Raw genomic sequence first — 24,820 nt, forward strand, 5'->3', positions numbered from 1 at the left:
GCAAGACTGCAAGAAGCAGCAGAAAGATTGTTTTATGCTCAGAGAGCTACTGCTAGTGGTGCGTTCAGGCCCAACAGAGAGAAGGATGAACTGACATACGCCATCGGGACTATTGAACACGGTGGTCGAACTAGAGGCAAAGGAAGTGTCTCGTGAGAGCATGGATTCCCTCAGGACAGACCTTCCTACAGAAGCCGTTAGAGAAAGAAGGAAGAAGAGGCACAGCGGCTCCAGAGATTGGAGGAAGCGGTGCGTGAAGCACAGGAGCGGGAAAAAAACCTTGAAGCGAGAATGCAGGAGGAAATCAGAAGACAAGTGCAAATAGCAGTGAGTGCAAGCAAGCAGACATCAGAGCCAGGAATCAACATTAGCCAATCTATTCAGTTAAAAAGCAGCTGCGCTTCCACAGAGATACCAAATCAAGGGGACACAGTACTGCGCTTCCCTATGGATGATGTCACTGAACCTTGTACATCGTGTGAGCTACACATTCCGAAGGGGAATTCCACAATCAAGGTGGCATCGGTCTTGTTAATCCTATCGACCGAACGAAGACACCAAGGATTCATGGGAATATAATCCAAGAAGGATATGCTACCATCTCGGTAAATAAAGCTGAAAAAGGTTTTAGTGATTTGCCTCTTGACATTCCTAGAGGTGATGGCGAGAAGACTCTAGAAGAAGCAGATAAGACATTCATTCTATGGCGCAAGCGCTACATCATCATTCCCGGGATGTCGCCTCCACCTCCTCCTGAACTACCTCACCATAGGTGCGGATGAAAACACTACATCATTAATTTATATTGGCTTAAATAATTTACAATCTGCTCATAATAATATGTCATTCCTTTTTTTGTAGCAGATCCTCCCCCAACCTAAATCCAATTGTTCAATCGCCAGATCATCATAGTGCTCTATACGATGACAATGTGTTGGAAGGCGAGGCTGCATCCACACCATCTCCAAGGAGGTCTCCAACGCCGCAGCCGCCACCTCCAAGGAGGTCTCCAACGCCGCTGCCACCACTTCCAAGGAGGTCTCCAACGCCTCCCCCGCCCCCGCCTACCAAGAAGCCAAGTACTAGCAAGAGGCCAACCCTGCAAACGAAGAACCAGTCCCCACTGGCAAAGAAAGCCACCGTGAAACCAAGGGCTATTCCCAAAATAATATCTGAAGAGAAGGAAGAAGTAACTAATGCATATAAAAAAGATGTCTAGATTCTATGACAAACTTAAAAAGAATCAAGAAGCAAGGAGAAACCCGGAGAAATTGTACTTCTTCGTAGCTCCAGATATTCTAAGAAAAAAGGTGGCTTCTGACCAGCAACAACAGCGGGAATCTCGTAAGCCGTCCAAATCAACGTTAACGGACTATGACCGCACTCTCACCAAGTCAATTGAGGCGGCACAGAAAAAGAAGCGGGCAGGGAAAGGAGTTGTACAACTCGGACAACAATCGCACCAATCAGTCCCCCCGCTAGTTGTTGGTAATGAATATGGTTCGAATTTAGGATTAATGCATCAGACAAACATACCACCGGATGTCGATTTGGATCACCTTGGTGAATTTATTGATGAGACTAGTCTCGACCTTTACCAGATGTTTAGTGATGGAAACATTGAGAGTGCGGCGGAGGTTGATATTTGGAAGAAAAAAATTGTACTAGGCTAGAGTCTATACAACCCTCAAGCCTTATGTGATCTGGGGACGCAAATGTACCTGCTAAACAAGTGGTACATTTAGGCGTCTACCGGTGGAGACTTCTGCGTTGGTGTCAGAATTAGAGACGAACATTGGTTCTGTGGCGATGATGTTGTGTATGTTGACTTTGCAGAATTTCATCAACTATGCCACCTGACCTCTCTGGACAAAGTTATCATTAGCTACTATTGCCTATAAGTAATAATTCTTTCGATCTATTATTAAACTCATCATGTGTGTGTATATGCATATAAATTATCCTAACAAGTACTATATATATGCAGATTTACAATGACAGAGCTCAGAAAGGAAGGCTACAATGAAATTGGTTTTGTTGATCCCCATATAGTATTCAAAGACCCAGTTACTCCAAAGACTAATTGGAAGTCTAAGTCAGAGAGTAACCTCATGAACTTCTTAGTGAACCAACGCCACAAGAAGAATATACTCTTTCCCTACAACTTCAAGTGAGTGTTAATAATGTCGATCATCCTTAATGGCTCATATGTTGATTCTAGTTAATTAATGAGTGTTATGCGTTATATCCTATAAACACATGCAGCAATCACTGAATATTGATGGACATCGATCTGGTGAAAAATCACTTGATAATCTATGACTCGATGAGAAAACCACAACAAGACTACCAAGATATGATAGATATTATCCAGAGGTAATTTTAGTATCTCTAGCAACTATATATACACACAAACATGATGATTAACTATATCTGATGACGTGGCAAATTTTTTATTGGACAGTGTTTGGAAAACCTTTATTGAGAAGCAACACATAGAAAAATACAAAGCGCCACTAAATGTAATCCCTTTGAAAGTAAGTCCCCTAAATCGCATCATCTTTATTAATTAAACATATAGCTTTCACCGGATCACCAGATTGGATGACAAATCTTTTTCTCGTAAAGTGGTGTCCGAGGCAGGAACAGGGGAACAACTACTGTGGTTACTATGTTTGCAAGTTTATCAAGGTGGTCTCCCAAAGAACTCCTACAGAGAGACTCAAAGTATGTTAAAAATAGACTATATATTTATTTAATTATTATTATTGATTGTGTTACTATGTCTTTATATATATATATATATATATATATATATATATATATATATATATATATATTTCTATGCTTGAATTGTGTGATTTAATACGTTCATTGTGCTTGAACCGAAACATACTATACGCGCGTATAAATGTATAATTAGCAGTGTACAATACGACTTCGAAAACCTATTTTGGAAAGAAAACAAAAAAATGAAAAGAAAAGAAAAAAGAAAAAAAACCTTTAGTCCTGGTTCGTATTATCAACCGGGATTAAAGGGTGCCGGCCATCGAGGCATGTCAGGAGGCACCTTTAGTCCCGGTTGGTGTTACCCACTGGGACTAAAAGTCCCCCTTTAGTCCTGGTTCCTAACCCGGGACTAAAGGACCCCTTTAGTCCCGGATGCTTGTTCCCGGGTGGAGAATCGAGACTAGAGGGGGTTTCCCACCAGAAGTAAAACTCTGTTCTCTACCAGTGACTACTACGTCTACGACTATGACGACTCCACGACGACGACGACTTCGCCGGCTGTGTGCTCGCGCAGCACGTCTTTCCATGGATGCAGCGACGGTGAGCTGGATATGGAAGCCGGGAGGTCAAGGCTGTTGCGAGTGCAGTCGCTGAGGTCGATGGAGGAGTTCATCCAACGCGACAGCACGGGGGAGCTGAGGTGGAGTGGTTTGGAGGGAGGAGCTCTTCAGTTCGCGTCGAGGTCGCGGAGTAACGCTGGTTAGTTCTTTTGGCCGCAGGACAAGCCCCTTTTTAACGTTCGTTTTCTGTAGCTTGCTTGCTGATTTGATTCTCCTGTTTCTTTGGTTTCTTTAGACGTATTTACACATGAAAATAAGAAAATTATTAGCTACTCACTTTCATCCACAGATGCATTGCATTCTACACAAAAGAGTGATGTGTTTGAGCGCTTGACAATGACGAAGCTCACCAATAAGCTGTTGAACTAGTTGTGTGGTGCACTCAACGTTTTAAACAGGACTATTGGAAATAGCGGCAACTTTTTTCCGGTAGCTATGAAGCTATTGCTGCGTAGCGTTTTTTATAAAAAAAAACATGAAAAACACTAGTAATTGACGCAAAAAAACATGTTAATATGAAATTCATTGAACACAAAGTCTAGGTAACATTACCAATATGACATTACAAAATAGTTCATGAAACTCCAGTGTTTAATTGTTCAAAATATCAAATTAGTAGCAAATGATAAGTAGGAAATAACTAATTAAATTGTCACTGATATGGCCTGTTGGCAAAATATGAAATAGTGTCGCTATATTTGAAAGCTAAAGCTATGTAACTTAGCGGCGCTATAGCGCGCAATAGTGGTCAAAATTGGCATAGCGGCACAAATAAAAATAGCTTAATGTCAAGTCTCTCCCGTGGCTATAGCGCCGCTATAGCTTGCTATTTTTTCCATGGGTGCGCTTAATATTCATGCTGAAGCAAAGAAGCGTGCCACGGTGGATCTAGCTAATTTGGTAAGGCTGAGTCTAATCATCTAGGAGGGTTAATTGAAGAGGTATAGGAGTATCTCCAACAAATATCTCAAATAGTGGACGATAATGGGGCTGCCCCAATATCTCTTTACTGATCATTGAGGTGGAGGATATGCTTTAGAAGGGGTTTCAATATTTGGAACTCAATCCGCATGCCTTATGCAATTTGACATTCAATGGAATTCTTCTGTTTATAATTGTTTTTCTTCCCTCTTCTTCAATTTTCTCAATTTCTTTCTTTTTTACAGAAACTGTAACTACTACCTCAGTCTCCATTAAAAAAAATATAATTCTCACTTTCCAAAGAAAAAAATTATAAACATTAATTATATCAAATAAGTACTATTAGACTAATTATATAGGGTATTCCGTCCAGATGCCCGCGCCTACCCCACCACCTACGCAGGCTGTGGTGCCTCCCCCGCCTACTGCGCCTACTCGTCCGCCCCGCCCCACGCCTAGTACAGCGCCTACCCAACGTCCACGTGCTCGTCGGCCGAGCTCGAACTACCATGGCGAGATGGAAGAAAAGGGAAGGGAGGGAGAGGAGAGGAGAGGGCGAGGCGCGTCGCACCGCGTGAGGAACGCATGAGGTATGAGCTGAAGCCCTACAACAGGCCGCTGTCCGCCGGCCACCGGCCACCAGCGCCATTGCAACATGTGGAACATCCGATCTACTTTTGAAACATCTAAATGAAACATTTGCAACATATGTCTAACACAGATGAAACACTTGAAACATGCGATTGAAACATGCATGTGTAGCCATTTGCAACATGTGAACACTAAGATCTACTTTTAAAACATTCAGATAAAACGACGCAACATACATCTGAAAACACCTAAAACACTCGAAACATAGTCTTGCAGCTTGCGTATTTTGTCATTGCAACATATGAAACATCCAGATCAACTTTTGTAACATCTAGATCTTGAAACAAAAGCTGAAAACGTCTGAAACACTTGAAAACATATGCAACATTCAGATATACTTTTACAACATCTGTCGATGTTTTACCACTGATAGCCTGCCACGGGGGTACCCGGGGCAGTATGTTCGGGCTTCGGCGTATGCTGAACTCGATGGTTAACGCAAGAGACAGTCGATTTATCCTGGTTCAGACCCTCGATCGCAGATCGAGTAACAACCCTACGTCTAGTCGGTGTTAGCTTTTGCGTTGGATTGATTATGAAGTGTTGTGTCGTATAATTGCTCTATTGAACTCCCAATCCAAGGTGCCCTGCCCTCCTTTATATAGTCAGGAGGCCAGAATCCTAATCGATTTACAATGAGAGTTCCTAGTAGGATTACAGAGTAATACTACTACTAAGATTACAGGAGGAGAATCCTAATTGGACTAGGTCTTCTTCCTTCCTTGTGGAGTATCCTATGGGTCCCGTACCAACAAGCCCCCAAGCACTTCATGGTTGAGTTCTGGAAGCCTCGTCTTGTTCCTGCAGATCTTGTCAGGTAGGAACAAGCGTCGTTCGAGTGCTTTCTTGAGTGAAACCATGTAGCGCTTCTTGAGATCTTCGAGTGGTGTGTGCTTTTTGAAGAAAAAGTACATCCATCTGGGTGTAGCCCCCGAGCCTCTTGCTGTTTGGAACAAGGAGCTGGAGGGTCTTGTCTTGAAGAAGTCTTCTTGGTGACGTGCACTTTTGGACAAAAGTGCACTCACTGAGTGTAGCCCCCAAGCCTCTTGCTTGTTGGGACAAGAAGCCAGAGGGTCCCTTTAGTCTTCTTGGTTGCTCCGAGTTCTTTTTCGGTGGGTGCAATTTTTTGTAAAAAAGTGCACTCACTGAGTGTAGCCTCCGAGCCTCTTGCTATTTGGAACAAGGAGCTGGAGGGTCTTGTCTTGAAGAAGTCTTCTTGGTGACGTGCGCTTTTTCGAAAAAAGTGCACTCAATGAGTGTATCCCCCGAACCTCTTGCTATTTGGAACAAGGAGCTGGAGGGTCCTGATTTTGGTATTGCTCTGGTCTATGCCCAGGCTTAGTTTCAGTCGTTTTGATTTTATTTCGGGTGTTAGCTTGTTAGCTACTCTCAAGTGTCTTTTCAACTATTTTGCTCTCGGCCAGGATGCTCAGGCGTCTTTTCAGCCATTTTGCATTTTATTTCGGGTATTGGCTTGTTAGCTACCCTCATTGGCGGGCTCAAGTGTCTTTTCAACTATTTTGCTCTTGGCCGGGATGCTTAGGCGTCTTTTCAGCCATTTTGTATTTTATTTCGGGTATTGGCTTGTTAGCTACCCTCATCGGTGGGCTCAAGTGTCTTTTCAACTATTTTGCTCTCGGCCGGGATGCTCAGGCGTATTTTCAGCCATTTTGCATTTTATTTCGGGTGTTAGCTTGTTAGCTACCCTCATCGGCGGGCTCAAGCGTCTTTTCAGCTATTTTGCTCTCGACCGGGATGCTCAGGCGTATTTTCAGCCATTTTGCATTTTATTTCGGGTGTCAGCTTGTTAGCTACCCTCATCGGCGGGCTCAAGCATCTTTTTAGCTATTTTGCTCTCGGCCGGGATGCTCAGGCGTATTTTCAGCCATTTTGCATTTAAGAGACAACTCGGATAGAGCCATGAGATATATGTTTGTCGAGAAATAATCATCTTTATTGATCATGAATATTGATGTGTTACAATGGTACACTGCGGTATCTTTGTTGATCATGAACGTCGATCTCTTGTGTCTTGTATACATATTCTCCCTTGAGTTGTTTTTATGCGTAGAATCTTCATAGCTGACTGATGTGTCATGTATTGTTGACTTCTTTTCCGTCTTTAGTTTTGAGCTTGTATGTGCCTGGTCCAATGACTTTTGCAACGATAAAAGGACCTTCCCATGGACTGAGTAGTTTGTGGCATCCGTCGGTTTTTTGTATTCTTCTTAGTGCTAAGTCTCTGACTTGTAATGATCGAGACTGAGTACTCTTGTTGTAGTGGCGCCTTAGTCATTGGAGGTATTTTGCTGATTGCAGGGTAGCATTTACTCTGACTTCTTCTGTGCTGTCGAGTTCTAATCTTCGGGTGTGTTCTGCTTCTCCTTCGTCGTATTGTTCTATCCTTGGTGACGTCCAGATCAGGTCTGCGGGTAGTACGGCTTCTGATCCGTATACCAGGAAGAAAGGTGAGTATCCGGTGGCTCTGCTTATTTGAGTCCTTAGCCCCCATATAACTTTGGGTAATTCTTCGATCCATTTTGATCCATAGTCTACTAGTTCATACAATCTTGGTTTTAATCCGGCTAGTATGAGTCCATTGGCCCTTTCTACTTGTCCGTTGGCTTCTGGATGTGAGACTGATGCGTAATCTATACTGAAGCCACAATCCTGTGCCCAACTTTTGAATTCTGTAGCTGTGAAGGGAGAACCCAAATCTGTGATGATTCAATTGGGCATGCCGAAGCGGTGCATAATATCTTAGATGAACTCGACCGCTTTGGCTGCGTTGTATTTTGTGAGTGGTTTGTATTCGATCCACTTGGTGAACTTGTCGATTACTACAAAGATGTACTCGAAACCGCCCTTTGCTTTCTTGAGAGGTCCCACTTGATCCAGCCCCCAGTAGGAGAAAGGCCAAGCTGGTGGAATGCAGATGAGGTTGTGGGCTGGCACATGAGCTTGTCTTGCAAACATCTGACAACTTTTGCATCTTCTGATGAGTTCTTCTGCATCTTTCAAAGCGGTTGGCCAGTAGAAACCCATGCGGAATGCTTTGCCGACTAGTGTTCTTGAAGCCGCGTGATTTCCACAGCAGCCTGAGTGTATTTCATCTAGGATTTGTTTGCCTTCTTCAAATGAGACGCATTTTAGGAGTACTCCTGATGATGCGGCTCTTCTGTATAGCTTGTCTCCTACTAGGACGTAATTCTTGCTTCTGCGGATGACTTGTGTAGCTTGCTGTTTTTCCGCTGGCAACTTATTCTCTTTGATGTAATCAATAAAAACCTGTGTCCATGATGTGTTGACCACCAGAATCTGGTTGCCTTTGGCTGTGAGTTCTGTGGTTGTCTCACCGGGTTGTTTGATAGAAGGAGCTGATAACTCCTCTATGAATACGCCGGGTGGGACTTCTGCCCTGTCGGATCCAAGCTTGGCAAGAACATCTGCAACAATGTTGGAGTCCTACAGGACATGTAGAATTTCTAGTCCTTGGAAGTGTTTTTCGAGTTTTCAGATTTCAGCACAGTAGGCACCCATGTTCTCTTTGGTGCAATCCCAATCTTTGTTGACTTGGTTGATGACTACTGCCGAATCGTCGTATACGAGTAGTCGCTTGATTCCGAGTGTAATAGCCACTCTTAGCCCGTGTATGAGAGCTTCATATTCTGCTTCGTTGTTGGTGGCTTGCCATAATATCTGAAGGACATACTTTAGTTGTCTTCCGTCTGGTGAAATTAGGAGGATGCCTGCGCCCGCTCCGCCTAGCTTAAGTGATCCATCAAAGTACATCTTCCAATGGTCAAGGATGGCGCTTGATACGGGTTGTTGAATTTCTATCCATTCAGCAATAAAGTCAGCAAGGGCTTGAGATTTAATTGCTTTCCACAGGGTGAAATCGATGTTGAGAGCACTGAGTTCAACCGCCCACTTGGATATGCGTCCTATTGCGTCTTTGTTGCATAAGATGTCTCCTAGTGGGAAATCTGTCACCACGGTAATCTTGTGGCTCTCAAAGTAGTGATGAAGCTTGCGTGAAGTAATCAGTAGGGCGTAGAGTAGTTTTTGCACATGCGAATACCGGATTTTTTATTCTAATAGCACTTCGCTGATATAGTATACTGGGTATTGTACTTTATATATTCGCCCTTCTTCTTCTCTTTCCACTACTATTGCCGTGCTGACTACAGTAGTAGTTGCTGCAATGTATAGCATCATGTCTTCGTCTTTCTTTGGAGGTGTGAGTACTGGTGAGGAGGTGAGGTATGCCTTAAGTTTCTTGAAAGCTTCATTGGCTTCTTCTGTCCACTCGAACTTGTCTGTCTTCTTTAGTCGTTTCAAGAAAGGCAACCCTTTTTTGCCGAGTCTCGATATGAAATGGTTGAGTGCCGCCATGCAGCCTGTTAGTTTTTGTACTTCTTTGATGTTTTGGGGAGGGCCCATCTCTATTATTGCTCAAATCTGCTTGGTGCTTGCTTCGATTCCGCGATGACTGACCAAGAATTCGAGTAGTTGTCCTAAGGGAACTCCGAATACGCACTTGTTTGGGTTTAATTTCCACCTCCACCTCTTTAGGTTCTCGAAGGTTTGTTTTAAGTCTTCAATCAGTGTATCTGGGTTCTTTGTTTTTACAACCATGTCGTCCACGTATGCTTCTATGTTTTCACCGATCTGATCACCGAGGCATGTTTGGATGGCTCTTTGGTAAGTGGCTCTAGCATTCTTGAGCCCAAACGACATTGTCCTATAGCAGTAGGCGTCGAATGGAGTGATGAAAGATGTCTTGCTTTGGTCTTTTTCCTTTAATGTGATCTGGTGATACCCAGAATAGCAATCGAGAAAAGATAGTAGGGTAGATCCTGCTGTTGAATCAACTATCTGATCAATGCGTGGTAGCCCGAAGGGATCTTTTGGGTAGTGTTTGTTGAGATCTGTGTAGTCAACACACATGCGCCACTCGTCTGTGTTCTTTTTCTGTACCAGAACTGGATTTGCTAGCCAATCCGGATGGAGAATTTCCCTGATGAATCCAGCTGCCATTAGTTTTGTAATTTCCTTTTTAATTGCTGCCTTCTTGTCTAGAGAGAATCGTCGTAGTCGTTGCTTTACAGGCTTGGAGCCTTCATTGATATCAATTCCGTGCTCAGCCAACTCTCTTGGGACCCCTGGCATGTCAGCCAGTTTCCAAGCGAAAATGTCCTTATTGTCCCGAAGAAAGTTGGTGAGCGCGAGTTCCTATTTTGCCGATAGGTGGGCCCTGATGGTTGCTGTTTTTGTAGGATCACCGATGCCTAGGTCGATTTGCTTCACGTTGGCTTCTTTTGGTGGTGCTAGGATGCTCGGTCTCTTAGCTGGTATCTCTAGTTCCTCTTGGCTTGTTTCTGCGGCGATAGTGACTATTTCTTTTCTCCCATCGTTTGCCTATGCCTTTGCTGCAATTTGGATCGCCTGTACGTCGCAGTCAAATGCGCGCTTTAAATCGCTCCGAAGAGAAAGAACTCCGTTAGGCCTTGGCATTTTAAGCAACAGGTACAGATAATGTGTTATTGCCATGAATTTTGCTAGTGCTGGGCGCCCACGAATTGCATGATATGAGGAATCGAAATCTGCGACTTCAAATTTGATGAACTCTATGCAGTAATTTGAGGCAGTCCCAAAGGTAATCGGTAGAGTGATTCGTCCAAGTGGCATTGCTGCTTTGCCGGGTACTATGCCATAAAAAGGTGTACTTGTTGGTGTGATCATCCCAGTGAGTTGTAGTCCTATCTTCCTTAGAGTTTCTGAAAAGATGATGTTGAGTCCTGCTCCTCCGTCAATTAGTACTTTTGTGACAGTCATGCCGGCAATGGTCGGATCTAGAACCAATGGGTAATGGCCTGCGTTTCCTAAGCTGGTCCACTGGTCTTCTCTTGAGAATTGGATTGGGTACTCTGACCAGTTGAGATATCTTGGTGTAGCGGGTTCTGTGGCCATAATTGTTCGTAGCGCTAACTTTTCTTGATGTTTGCTTCTGGAGCCTGGAATCCCGGCAAAGATTACTGCTACTGTCCCTCTGGATTTTTGGAATCCCTTGTCATCATGGTTGTCTCCTTTTTTCTGATTATCTTCTTTATTGTTTCCCTTGCTATCTTTTCTAGTGTACCTTTCGTTGAAGGTGTAGCAATTTCCGATGATGTGCCTCCCGTTGGGGTGCAAAGGGCAACACATGTTCTTAATGTCATCATATCTTCTGGGCTTGGTGAATTTCTTTGATTTGTCAGCCATTGCTACCATGTTGTCTGGACCTCGCTTTCTCTCCTGATGTCTGTTGTTTCGAGGATTTTGCCTGTTCGGGTTGTCTCTGTTGTTCCTTTCCGGGAATCTCTCTTTCGTTTTTTCTTCCACCGTAATAATCTTTTCTACTGTTCTTCTGAATTCTTCGTTATTTCTTGGGTTTTCTTTGCAGAAGTCTTAGAATTGCCACCTAGCCACGATTCCATGAGAGAAAGCTTTGATTACTTCTCGTTGTATGATGTCATGTACTTGAGCTCGTAGTTCGCCAAATCGTCGATAGTAATTTCTGAGACTTTCACCTCCTTTCTGCTTGAGTCCTTTTTATTCTGCGTGGGTGATTAGATGTGTAATAATTCCCACAAAATTTTCATAGAAAGCTCTTTGTAAGTCTTCCCAATTTCTGATTGATCCGGGATTTAATTTGTCAAACCATTGAAGCGGCATGGTCTCTAGGGCCATGGGGAAGAACAAGGTTTTGATGTCATCGTCTCCTCCGGCTAGTTCAATCGATTGAGAGTAGATCATGAGCCATTGCTTTGGTTCGGTCTTGCCGTCGTATTTGGAGTGGTTGGACGGCTTGAACTTGTGAGGCAGTCGAATCAATGCAAGTCTGTTTGCAAGACAGGGAAATCTATCGTGTGTTCTGGCTTCTGTATATTCTGACTCTGCGCCCCCTTCTTGCCAGCTGTCGTCTTGGTAAGAGTAGTTTTGTGTGACCGTCCGAGTAGGTGCTCTGCTCCTGTCCTTTCTTGGTTGCTCGACTCGGTTATTTTGACTGTGATTTCTACGGCTTTCTCCGTTGTGACTTCCACTTGGTCCTAGTCTTTTGAAAGCGGACTTCCTTTGATTTTGGTCTTCTTGTTCATGAGATGTTGCCTTTCCGTCGTTCGTTTTAAAGATTGTTGATCGGAGGAAATCTCAAAGCTGTTCTTGTTTCTCATTGGGGTGTGAGGTCATCCTGAGTTCTTCTAGTGCCTCCTGGATCTTGTCGTAGGGAGTATTCGCTGCTCATCCTTCTTCAATCTCTCGCTCTAATTTTCTTTTATTGTACTCTACCAGGTCTGATTCGTATTTGATCCATGTGTCTTTCCGCTACTTCGCACGGCGTTGCCGTCCTTGTTTCAATTTGTTCTTTCTTTCTCTTGCTTGCCTCTGGCTCTCAGTCTCACCATCGTATCCCTGGATGAATGGTGATATATTGGACTTGGATTCATCTGAAGATCTTACGTTGGGTGCTTCTGGGGGGGGTCAATGGTGATCGAGGATGGCAAATCATGAGTACTTCTCTAGCGTGAGTTGTTCTGTCATCGTTGTTGATTTCCGTTCTGGCAGGGCTACTGATGACTTCAGTAGAGGTCTCAAAGTCATAGATGGAATCTCCTTCTTGGTAAGGTAGAATTGCTATTGTCGTGTCATCGATTAGTTGGGTGTCGTCATTCTCAGGAACAGTATCTGGCCAGTGAATGATGCAGTCTTGAGATGTTATGGTTAAAACGAGGCCTTCCTGGGCTCCCTTCAGTGGCATTCTAAGCCTGGGATAAGTGGATCCTTCGTGCCATGTCTGATAGGATGTTGCCATGTTGTGGAGTCCGAACGGTAAAAGATCTGACTTCTTTGAAGTATTCTGGGTGTATTCCGAGTAGTATTCTTGACAGGTTGACGTCATGTCCCAGAGCTTTGTCAGAAAAGAATTCGGTCTTCCGAAAGAACTCGGAAAAGATTTCATTTCGGAAGCAGAACTTGAGTTTGAATCGGATACGTGATCTTGCAAGAACTAAGTTGGATTGAGCTGTGCGAATCTTCTAGTAAGCTGATCTGTCGTTATCGTCGAAATAGGATGATCCTGATGATGATCTAATTCTTCAAGGAGACGGCCTTGGAGCTTGCCGTCGTCGCCTGCCTTGCAGATCCATGAACCAAAGATGAAGGTCGATCCCTTTGAGAAGATCATGTTGTCGAGGTCCATCAAGCTCTCGGATGCAAAGTCAGCGAAAGCCCCTACCTGGCAGCTGTCGATGTTTTACCACCGATAGCCTGCCACGGGGGTACCCGGGGCAGTATGTTCGGGCTTCGGCGTATGCTGAACTCGATGGTTAACGCAAGAGACAGTCGATTTATCCTGGTTCAGGCCCTCGATCGCAGATCGAGTAACAACCCTACGTCCAGTCGGTGTTAGCCTTTGCGTTGGATTAATTATGAAGTGTTGTGTCGTACAATTGCTCTGTTGAACTCCCAATCCAAGGTGCCCTGCCCTCCTTTATATAGTCAGGAGGCTAGAATCCTAGTCGGTTTACAATGAGAGTTCCAAGTAGGATTATAGAGTAATACTACTACTAAGATTATAGGAGGAGAATCCTAATTGGACTAGGTCTTCTTCCTTCCTTGCGGGGTATCCTATGGGTCCCGTACCGACAACATCTAGATAAAATATTTGAAACAAAAGTCAAAACACCTGAAACACAGCGTTCGTCATGCGGCCACGGCCTACCTGGTGGGAAACTATGGTATAGATCGGCGAGGAGGACTGGGAGCGGATGGAGGCTACCCTGCGCGGAAGCACTGGAGTGGCAACATCGAGGCCGAGGAGGGCCGCCGCCCAGAGGGGCCTCATGAGGAGCACCAACTCCTAGGCCGTCCCTCACTGTACTGTAGTACTAGCAGTCGAATTGCAGCCCGTGGTGGAGAAGATGAACAGAAAGTGGCGGGCTCCAGCAACGAGCTCGGGGCATGGCACTAGGTGGGGTGGAGGAAGCGACAGGGATGAAGAGGTGCCGGCGCGGGCAGCCGCAAGGCGCTGTGGTGGTGAGGAGGAAGCAGAAAGGACGGAGGAGGCGCCGACAGGAGGTGCGCTCCAGCTACTACCTAGTTTGCACAGATGAAGACGAAGAGAGAAGAAGGATTAGTGATTCTTTTTTTAATATAAATACAGTATATACTACTCATACTCTCTGGAGGAGTACTAGCCAAGCGACACGGAGAAAGGGGAGTGGACGTGTGCCACGTCTGGAAAGGAGACACCCGAGTCTTGGCATTTCTGAATTATATAATATATTTTTATAATAAAACTAATTGGTGACACAAATGTTGATATTTTTCTATAAAATTGACTAAATCTAAAAAAATTGATTTATCTAAAACTTATAATTGCATTTTTAAAGGAGGGAGTACACAATTCCGCCCTGATGCCTTCTCTCTCGCTTGTATCGCTAAGACTGTCTCCAACAACAAGGAACCTGTATGGGTATCCAAACCCAAAATGGGTAGCAAGAGGCACAAGATCAGCCTCCAAAAGAGTACATATATGGGAGACCTATTTTGGGTTGTCTGAGAGGCACAACCCAAATATGGACATCCTCTATCCTGGAAACCCATTTGCAGAAAGGATTCTTTTTTAGGTCTTGTTGTTAGAGAAGATGCCAAATATGTATTGAAACTTTTGTCTATAGCGCTACCAAAGGACGAATGAGTCTTTTAGGTGTTGTTGGAGATAGCCTGAGTGCTGCCGTCGCCTGCCATTGTGCCGCCACTCATGGTGTTTCATGTTTGACACTTCGACGCCACTATCCACTTCGCCTTCTCTGCACCCAACCCTCGATTGGTTCGCGGCCGCGGTCCCACACTTTCGACCTTCTCCTCACCGATGACTCGAGAGCACCGCCGATACATGGACTACCAGCACCGTTGTTCGCCATGGATAGAGGAGGCGAGGGCGCATGTGTCGGCGCTGGGTGTGCCTAGAGTCTGTAGCCACCGTCGCGAAATCCCCAATCTTAATGTTGCGCGTGATGAAGATTGCCACTACCGTCGCTAGGGTCAAGCACCGAGTCGCTGGCTGCTGCCCCTCTCCCTATCGTCGTGCCATCCCTCTCCTCGACGTTGATGACGATGAGCGTGACTAGGGACGGGCCTTCGAGGAAGTGGCGGCTACTGCTGGGTCTAGGGAGGGTTGTTGGCATCGAGCTGGGGCGGCGGCCCTCTCTCCGGCAATAGGTAGGTGGAGCAGGGGCACGGGATGAGAGTGCGCACAAGCGAACTGTGGCAGCTGGCATTGGGAAAATCAGGCAACTCAACTTGATAAATCAAAGGTTGGAGGTGCTATATGTGGGAGACGATTCAACCCCCGTTTTAACAAAATGAAGTGCTAAATAATCTTAGTGAAACTTTTGATTGTACTTTGCTGCGTTTGATTTCCTGCAAAAGTTGGGGGCATTATGCATTGGGATCTTTCATTTCATATCTGATTATTGTTTCTATGATGCCTTATTAGCATACTAGGTAGCGTGTCCATGCGTTGCTATGAGACAACTAAATTTTTTGTACTAAAAACACATGGATTGCACGATAAGATAATAATACTGTTAAATTAAATACCGACGTCAAAGTGACATTTAATTCAAAAGGCAAAGTTCGTGAAATTAACACAGTCACGGAGAGCGTGACGTTGCAGGCTCACAAACTCTACTGTATAGATTTTTTTCGTGATGCGGCTAAGATAATATTTTATATCGGCAAAAAAATTATATGATATCCATTTCTTTCATGCGCCAATAAATCCATGAATAAGTTCCGCTGCATCTCCATATAATCATGTACACACAGGTTCAAGTATATATGCAAATAGGTTCGTGCCCGTACGTTGCTATGGGATAGCTAAACTTTTGTACTAAAAACACACGGATCGCACGATAAGATAACAATAATGTAAAAGTATATGACCGACGTTAAAGTGATATTTAATCCAAAAAGCTAGGTTCGTAAAATTTACACAGTCACAGAGAGCGTGGCGTCGTGGCTCACAAACTCTACTGTGTAGATCTTTCCGTGATGCGGCTAAGATCATTTTTTATACCGGCAGAAAGAGATTTCTGATATCCATTTCTTTCGTGCACCAACAAATTCACGAATAAGTTCCACCACATCTTTATACCATCCCGTACACGACGTTGGCAAGCGAATTAGCCATAACTTATGTAATTAGTTTTATAATTAGCTCATATTTAGTCCTCCTAATTGATATCTAAAAATTCAATATGACAGGGTGATGAGGACATCACTACTTCATCGCATACAAGCCAAGGAGAGGAGTAGGTCCAGCATGGGCGTCCAATTCATCTTTTTCATGCTGGAAGCCCAGTCCAACTCAAGTTCGAGTCCAGCTCGGGCTTCAGGACCAGTCTGCCTTAAACTGGTCACCCAGGATGTATCCGGACTCCGTTTTCGACGATCCACATATGGTTGGAAAGCTAATTTGATAAGAAAGCCAATCTAAGTGGTTTCACATCAAAAGACCTTCGGAATCAACGGGAATCATTGAAACAAGTCAGCGTCCAGAATCTATTAGGGTGCTGCGACACCTTCTTTTGGTCCATTAGACCGTGTATCGTGTTTGGGCCCATTAGAGGGCGCGTCCAGGGGGGTGACGCCCAAGACTCTATAAATACCAGCCATCGCTCTCCTTAGGGTTTGGGTTTTGTTTAGTTCTTGATTTCCTTGTGAAACAGACGTCGTTTTGCTGCAACTGTCGCCGCCAAGGCCGCTTGCTGTGAACCAGGGCCCCAGTTCTTGATCTTGTTCGCCTGTGGCGATTAGTCTTTTCGAATAAAGACTTGAACTCCATCTCGTTATTATAAGCCTCATATTTATTTGCAATTTTAGATTGTGTTCATCTCGTTCTTGCTTGTGTTCTCGATTCGCTTGCAGGAAAGCCTTCTCGGCGAGGTCAATCGCGTTCACATGGTTGATAACCAACGGAGCAGTGGTGTAATGGTTGCGGGGGTCCGAATCAGTCTTGGTTCGAAGCCTAGATCATGAACGTCGAGTCTTCACCAATCGACGCTATCATACCTATCGGAAGATCGGGCCTAGTCTACATCAAGTGGTATCAGAGACCTTGTTGCCCGTTAAGTATAACTTTGTTTTTCCCTTTAGATTGTTACTGTTTTTGCTTTACTTATAGTCCACAAAAAGCCAAAAAAATATACATCGTCACATATTCTCTGTCCTATAGCCTCATTGTGCTGTGCAATTTCCTCTCTGTTTCGCGTTGTTGAGTTTGTACCCTAGGTCAAGTTCTGGTTGCTCGTTTTAGATCGTTTTTTAGTCCAGTTTGTGTTTTCTCCTTTGTTTTTCATCATAATCCGTGAACATCTCCAAGTCTTGTTGAGTTTCCTTTGTATCCATCAAACCCTAGTCCACGCCATCTAATTTCCTACACTTGTCTTCACTGTTTCCATCAAATCATTGCTGCCGTGACCAATTTTACGCGTATTGTTCCTGTTTTATCCTCTAATTCGGAGTGCGTTCGTAAAACTGATCTAGTTTTCGCATACGAACTCGGATTTCGACGTTCCATATATCAAAATCGATCAGAAAAAAATTTCGGATCCGTCCATCCCCAGCTTTGTTGGGGTCGGAGATTTTTATTTTGGTCAAAAAGTGGTCACAAGATCCTCTTTTCGTGGTCACAAGGTCTTTGTCGATTTTGAGCACGTCTTCTGAAAATTCCACAGGCCACGTCTTTCACTTGTTTAAGCTCATATTTTCTGTGGTTACTTCTTTTGTGCTCCTAAGTGAAGAAAAAAATATCAAAAAAATAAAAAAAGTCAAAGAATCCAAAAAAACAACGACAGCCCGAAAATAGAGAAAAAAGAGGGACAAAAGTAGAATAATATCTAGAGGAGCACATAGAGAGTGCCATTTGAGCTGTGTTTGCGTGTGCTGATTTCTGTCTTGTTCCTAATCATATTCTTGTTGTTCATATCACTTGATACATCTAGTACTTAGAATGTGAGTAGGCCAGCAACTAAGACAAGTACTTGGGATACTTATTCAGCTTTGCTATTTAGTTGTGAATTTTGCTATTCCTTGCTACTATATTGTGCCTGTCCAAGCTCCACTTTCTTCTAACCAAGTACAGGTTCGTCTTGCAACTGTTATACTCAAGCTACAATGGTATCATAGTCACCGACCAATTGCACCGTCTGTTGCTTTGGTAAGAACACTTGTAAGACCGTGGTAAGACGCTTGAGAGTTGAGTGCCTTATTTTTCCTTGTCCACAACCTAAGTAGTTGGTAGGGATAATACTATTTATGTTGTATTTTCCTTTCTACTAACCATGTTAGGAAAAGCCGGAGGCAGCGGCCAAGGAAACGAGGACGTACCTACAGATTTTAATGACTGTGTTTCTAAGAATGAGCTTCGTGTCGTTCTTGATGATAAGTTTAATGAGATCATTCAACAAGTCACCAATTTGGCCAAGAGGATTGAAGATGTTGAACAACGACATCCTGAACCACATCCTGAAAATGATGATGATGATCTCTCTGAGGAGGACGATGGTGACATGGAGGCTGAAGCCAAAGCTCAACGACGTGCTGAGGATCTACGTAACCATAATCGGTTGAACTTTAACCAACGCGGTATGGGAGGTAACAACCAAGGTAATAATGATCCTTTCTCTAAAACCAAGTTTAAGATACCCCTTTTTCTGGTTCAGCTGATCCTGAAGCATATTTAGATTGGGAGATGGCTGTAGATCAAAAATTTAGCTCCCATCAAGTACCTGAACAATATTGAGTTAGACTTGCTACTAGTGAGTTTACTAGTTTTGCTCTTTTTTGGTGGAATGATATTTGTAATAATGCTAATGCTAATGCTCAAATACCTCAAACTTGGACTGTACTTAAACGATAAATGAAATCGAGATTTGTTCCTCCATACTATCAGCGTGATCTACGATTAAAACTACAACGTTTAAATCAAGGTAGTAAAACTGTTGAGGAATATTATCAGGAGCTTTTAATTGGTCTAGCATGTAGTAACATACAAGAGGATGATATGGATAAGTGTTCTAGATTTTTTGGAGGTTTACGTCGTGAAATACATGATGTTCTTGACTATAAAGAATAGACTAGATTTTCCCAATTATATCATTATGCTATTAAAGTTGAAAGAAAAGTACAGGGATGACAACCTAGGTGATCCATGACTCCATTCATTCCTTCACGTCCAGTCGAGGTGAGTAAATTTTCTAATGTGCAGACACCACCAGCGCCTGTAAAGAAGAGTTCTCCTATCACACCTCCTTCCAGTGGATCTGCTACACCTTCCTCTAGCAGCTCTTCTAAAGTTGTGTGCCACCGCTGCAAGGGCATGGGACATATTGCTAAAGAATATCCTAGCAAACACGCATATATTGCTACTGATGATGGTGGGTATGCTAGTGCTAGTGATGAAGAGACTGAATTTGTTCGAAAGGACTAATCGCTTGCTGTGAACCAGGGCCCCGGTTCTTGATCTTGTTCGCCTGTAGCGATTAGTCCTTTCGAATAAAGACTTGAACTCCTTCTCGTCATTATAAGCCTCATATTTATTTGCAATTTCATATTGCGTTTATCTCGTTCTTGCTTGTGTTCTCGATTCGCTTGCAGGAAAGCCTTCTCGGCGAGGTCAATCGCGTTCGCGTGGTTGATAATCAACGGAGCAGTGGTGTAATGGTTGCGGGGGTCCGAATCAGTCTTGGTTCGAAGCCTAGATCGTGAACGTCGAGTCTCCACCAATCAACGCTATCATACCTATCGGAAGATCGGGTCTAGTCTACATCACATGGACTAAAGTTTAGTCCTAAGATCGAAACGCTCCTGACTCTCGACTCCTGCTGGCTGCTCACTTGCACCACCATACCTATGTGTCTGCACGTATATACTCTAATGCCAGAAGTCTAAGATGGTCTTTATTGTCCACCCTTTGAAAATATCATAACTTTAAGGTTACCATTTGTGTATGCTGTAGGATTGGGATGCTTTACACTGATCCATGAGGGTGTCCATGAGAGTCAAAATTTTTGATGCCATTATGATGTCTAAGCTTACCAATCAGACAGAGACGAACTTGATTATTAAAATATTTTCAACACTGCTTTCATATACTCCCTCTGTCCCAAGAATTCATTCTCGCTTCTCGAGAAGTTAATTTTTTTTAACTTTGACCAATTATATATAAAAGAATATTAATATTTATAATACATAATTAGTATCATTACATAGAACATTGAATATATTTTCATAATAAACTTATTTGGAGATATAAATGTTACACGTATTTTTTACAAATCATAGTCCAAGTTGAGAAAGTTTGACCTGCACGCAGCCCATAATGACTTATATTTTGGGGTAGAGAAAGTATATGCTAATGAGAGTAGTCAACTGGAAGTGGTGATGAACACAACAATACTTTCATATTATATGCTAATGGGAGGACGAAGAAACGCAGGGAAATGGACCTATATACTAATGGTGGGAATATTCGTTTAGAAAATTGCAGAAAGTTCACCAGTCTCACGATGTATAACATGCACATCTTTTATTTGGCACCACTGATGTTCCTTTCTATGCATGATTATTGTTTTCTTCCATACATGATTATTGTTTCATGCATGATTATTGTTTTCTTCCATGCATGATTATTATTTCCTTCCATGCATGATTATTGTTTCCTTCCATGTATGTAACCTCAGGTGATCGATTTGTTTCCTTCAAAGCAGGCGGGGATGACAGTTTCTTTTTCTATCGCGCCTTTACTTTTCTCGCTCGCCCGTTGGACAGCGTGGGAGGTGGGATCGATCGTATGGGGTGGTAGACGGACGAACCAAGACAATTGTCGCACTAAAACGGTGTCTACACTTTGTTCTTTTTAGTTGTAGGAAATATAGATGGAAACACTTAAAGGATCCCAATGCAAAAAACAAATAATTCCAACTTAAACGTGATTGTTGTTATATATAACCTGCCATACAGGTTTTGAAAAATCAACAAGAGAATATTCAATAGTTTGAGGTTCTCAGGAATTACAAAAGCCTGTTTTTATTTGATCTTCAAACAATTTACTTGCTCCTGTAGGTGAGAATGAATCTAGAAATAACAGTTCAACCATATATCCTCTTCCGGTCAATCTAAATATCAACTCCAGTAGATCGATCGGTCGATCTCCTAGTCATGGCATCAGAATAGCAATGGACAGGTATTCTTCCTGAACTGTGATCCCCAACTCTTTACAGTACGCTGATCAACCAGAAATGTTTACACAAGCATATCTTTGCAGCTGCGAGAGAAACTCAATTAGCAGAATCACAGAAAAGGATATTAAGCAGGTAGAAGTCATCTATGATGAAAATTTACTTGTTATTGTTGTGAGCCTAACACGTCTCTTTATGTGCTTGTAATTTACCAGGCAATTATGTTCAGTGCCTCTTTGAACAAGATCACATTAAACCAAGATGAGGCCACTGAATACACAAACTTGATCCTAGAAGAGCTCCAGACAGGCCAAGGAGTCATCCAGGTGATTTCCTAGTAATTTAAAACAAACAGTTCTTCATGCATAACCATGTATATTAATGCTACTATCATCACTATGTCGGTACAGAACCCCATGTTAGTAAACACAACTGATGGCATATACAAAAGTTTGGAACTTGGTAATAGCAGATTAGACGTGTATCTCCTAGTAATTCAAATCCAATTTACAGATGAATGTCATGAGGAAGGGCCTGTCAAGGGATCTCCAACCAACTTGCTGGGCAATACCAATGCCAATGAAATACAGCCAACAGATACTAACTGCAACCATAGTCTTCTTCCAAGCTCAGTGGAGGCGTATATTTATGGTTTTCTTGTGGCTCATGGCATGCGCTGCACTCTTCACATGGAAGTTCATGCAGTATAGACAGCGGTTGGCTTTCGAGGTAATGGGGTACTGCCTGTCGACAGCCAAGGGGGCTGCAGAGACGCTCAAGCTCAACATGGCCATTGTGCTCCTACCTGTTTGCCGCAACACAGTCACTTGGCTCAGGAGAAGCCGTGTTATCAACTCGGTCATCCCATTTAATGACAACATTAACTTCCACAAGGTGTGTGTGTGTGTGTGATCCTTTTTCAACTGTGTTGTGTCATGCTTTACTGGTCTGATGGACTGAGTTTAACGCTCATATTTTAGTTTAGCTTGTTGCGGCGGGAATTGTGGTCGGTATAATCCTTCATGGAGGCATCCACCTGGCATGTGACTTCCCAAGGATTGCAAGGGCAGACAAGACCTTCTTTGGACGTACAATTGCTGCTGACTTTGGGTACCACCAGCCATCCTACCTGGAGATAGTGGCATCAACCGAGGGGACAACTGGTATAGCAATGGTGGTCCTAATGTTGATCGCATTCTTGCTTGCTAGTAGTCCTTGGAGAAGGAATCCAGAAACGCTGCCGCCTCTAGTCAGACAGTTTGCTGGGTTCAATTCCTTCTGGTACTCACACCATGTGTTCATCGCTGTCTATGTTCTCCTCATTGTGCATTCCATGTTCCTCTTCCTAGCAAAGGATGTCGCAGAGAAGACGGTAATATAATACTGCTCATTAAATAAATAAAGCAAGTTTAGTATGTTTATGCCCCTCTTATTGCCACAAAATGCCTGTATCAGACATGGATGTATGTCGCAATTCCTGTGGTGATCTACGTTGGAGAACGAATTTTCAGGATGGTCAGATCTATGGTGTTTGATGTCAAGATCCTCAATGTGTGATAATCTGCAACAAATACTGTATTCTTTTCAATGAAAATATGAGCTGTTATGTCAACTTTCAATCTTAGTTTTGTTTTTTCGTTTTCTGTTCCTTTACAGGCAACAACTTATCCAGAGAAGGTACTTGCACTCAAGGTGACAAATCCTCCAGGTTTTCGATATCGAAGTGGAATGTATGTGTTTGTCCAATGTCCAGAAGTATCAAAGTTTGAATGGTGAGAAGGCCGCTATTAATTATATAGTCAACAACTTCTGTGCTGCACCAATTTTTAGTTAATTTCCTGCTGTCACTTGAATGAAGTGCATCCTTCTTACCTCTACTAATTCTAGATTTACTTTATCCAATTGTCTCAGGCACCCATTTTCCCTTACATCTGCTCCAGATGATGAACACTTGAGCATCCACATAAGATCTCTTGGTGATTGGAGCTACCAAATGTATAATGTCTTCCAACAGGTAAAGCACCAGTTCTTTATCCACTCTTGAATGAAGCAACTATTTTTTTTCTCAAACACTCTTGAAACAATAATTATTCATCATGCTATTATTTGAAAGTTTACAGTGATACTTAAAAGATATGTTTTGAGGTTTGTAGGCGCCGCTTTCCAGCAACTCCAGCCTGCCCAAAATATTATTTGATGGTCCCTACGGTGCAGCATCACAGGATCACTCCAAATATGAAATTATCTTGTTAATTGGGCTTGGAATAGGAGCAACACCTTTCATAAGTGTTCTTAAAGACATTGCCAATGAATTAGATAAGGCAATGACTGTACCTTCACGATATGTAATTTCATATATACTTCTATCAGCTGAAAATTTATCATATTTATTATCTGAAACTATCTCAGGACATCGGATCCGTCCATCCCCAGCTTTGTTGGGGTCGGAGATTTTTATTTTGGTCAAAAAGTGGTCACAAGATCCTCTTTTCGTGGTCACAAGGTCTTTGTCGATTTTGAGCACGTCTTCTGAAAATTCCACAGGCCACGTCTTTCACTTGTTTAAGCTCATATTTTCTGTGGTTACTTCTTTTGTGCTCCTAAGTGAAGAAAAAAATATCAAAAAAATAAAAAAAGTCAAAGAATCCAAAAAAAACAACGACAGCCCGAAAATAGAGAAAAAAGAGGGACAAAAGTAGAATAATATCTAGAGGAGCACATAGAGAGTGCCATTTGAGCTGTGTTTGCGTGTGCTGATTTCTGTCTTGTTCCTAATCATATTCTTGTTGTTCATATCACTTGATACATCTAGTACTTAGAATGTGAGTAGGCCAGCAACTAAGACAAGTACTTGGGATACTTATTCAGCTTTGCTATTTAGTTGTGAATTTTGCTATTCCTTGCTACTATATTGTGCCTGTCCAAGCTCCACTTTCTTCTAACCAAGTACAGGTTCGTCTTGCAACTGTTATACTCAAGCTACAATGGTATCATAGTCACCGACCAATTGCACCGTCTGTTGCTTTGGTAAGAACACTTGTAAGACCGTGGTAAGACGCTTGAGAGTTGAGTGCCTTATTTTTCCTTGTCCACAACCTAAGTAGTTGGTAGGGATAATACTATTTATGTTGTATTTTCCTTTCTACTAACCATGTTAGGAAAAGCCGGAGGCAGCGGCCAAGGAAACGAGGACGTACCTACAGATTTTAATGACTGTGTTTCTAAGAATGAGCTTCGTGTCGTTCTTGATGATAAGTTTAATGAGATCATTCAACAAGTCACCAATTTGGCCAAGAGGATTGAAGATGTTGAACAACGACATCCTGAACCACATCCTGAAAATGATGATGATGATCTCTCTGAGGAGGACGATGGTGACATGGAGGCTGAAGCCAAAGCTCAACGACGTGCTGAGGATCTACGTAACCATAATCGGTTGAACTTTAACCAACGCGGTATGGGAGGTAACAACCAAGGTAATAATGATCCTTTCTCTAAAACCAAGTTTAAGATACCCCTTTTTCTGGTTCAGCTGATCCTGAAGCATATTTAGATTGGGAGATGGCTGTAGATCAAAAATTTAGCTCCCATCAAGTACCTGAACAATATTGA

General features: G+C 42.9%; 1 protein-coding gene across 1 annotated transcript in view; it reads left to right on the forward strand.

The window, feature by feature from the left end:
- The window catches only part of LOC136536880 (respiratory burst oxidase homolog protein F-like), a 34,698-nt gene extending 9,878 nt beyond the window's left edge, over positions 1-24,820 (forward strand). Inside the window, exons 2-13 of the mRNA XM_066529027.1 lie at positions 3,236-3,489; positions 21,093-21,213; positions 21,295-21,343; positions 21,424-21,534; positions 21,722-22,102; positions 22,194-22,580; positions 22,664-22,759; positions 22,865-22,980; positions 23,120-23,222; positions 23,362-23,553; positions 24,435-24,630; positions 24,741-24,820. Of these exons, the coding sequence (XP_066385124.1) occupies positions 3,236-3,489; positions 21,093-21,213; positions 21,295-21,343; positions 21,424-21,534; positions 21,722-22,102; positions 22,194-22,580; positions 22,664-22,759; positions 22,865-22,980; positions 23,120-23,222; positions 23,362-23,553; positions 24,435-24,630; positions 24,741-24,820 (2,086 nt within the window). The remainder of the gene's footprint in view (positions 1-3,235; positions 3,490-21,092; positions 21,214-21,294; positions 21,344-21,423; positions 21,535-21,721; positions 22,103-22,193; positions 22,581-22,663; positions 22,760-22,864; positions 22,981-23,119; positions 23,223-23,361; positions 23,554-24,434; positions 24,631-24,740) is intronic.

Source organism: Miscanthus floridulus, chromosome 2, assembly GCF_019320115.1.
Source record: "Miscanthus floridulus cultivar M001 chromosome 2, ASM1932011v1, whole genome shotgun sequence".
Classification (NCBI taxonomy): Eukaryota; Viridiplantae; Streptophyta; class Magnoliopsida; order Poales; family Poaceae; genus Miscanthus; species Miscanthus floridulus.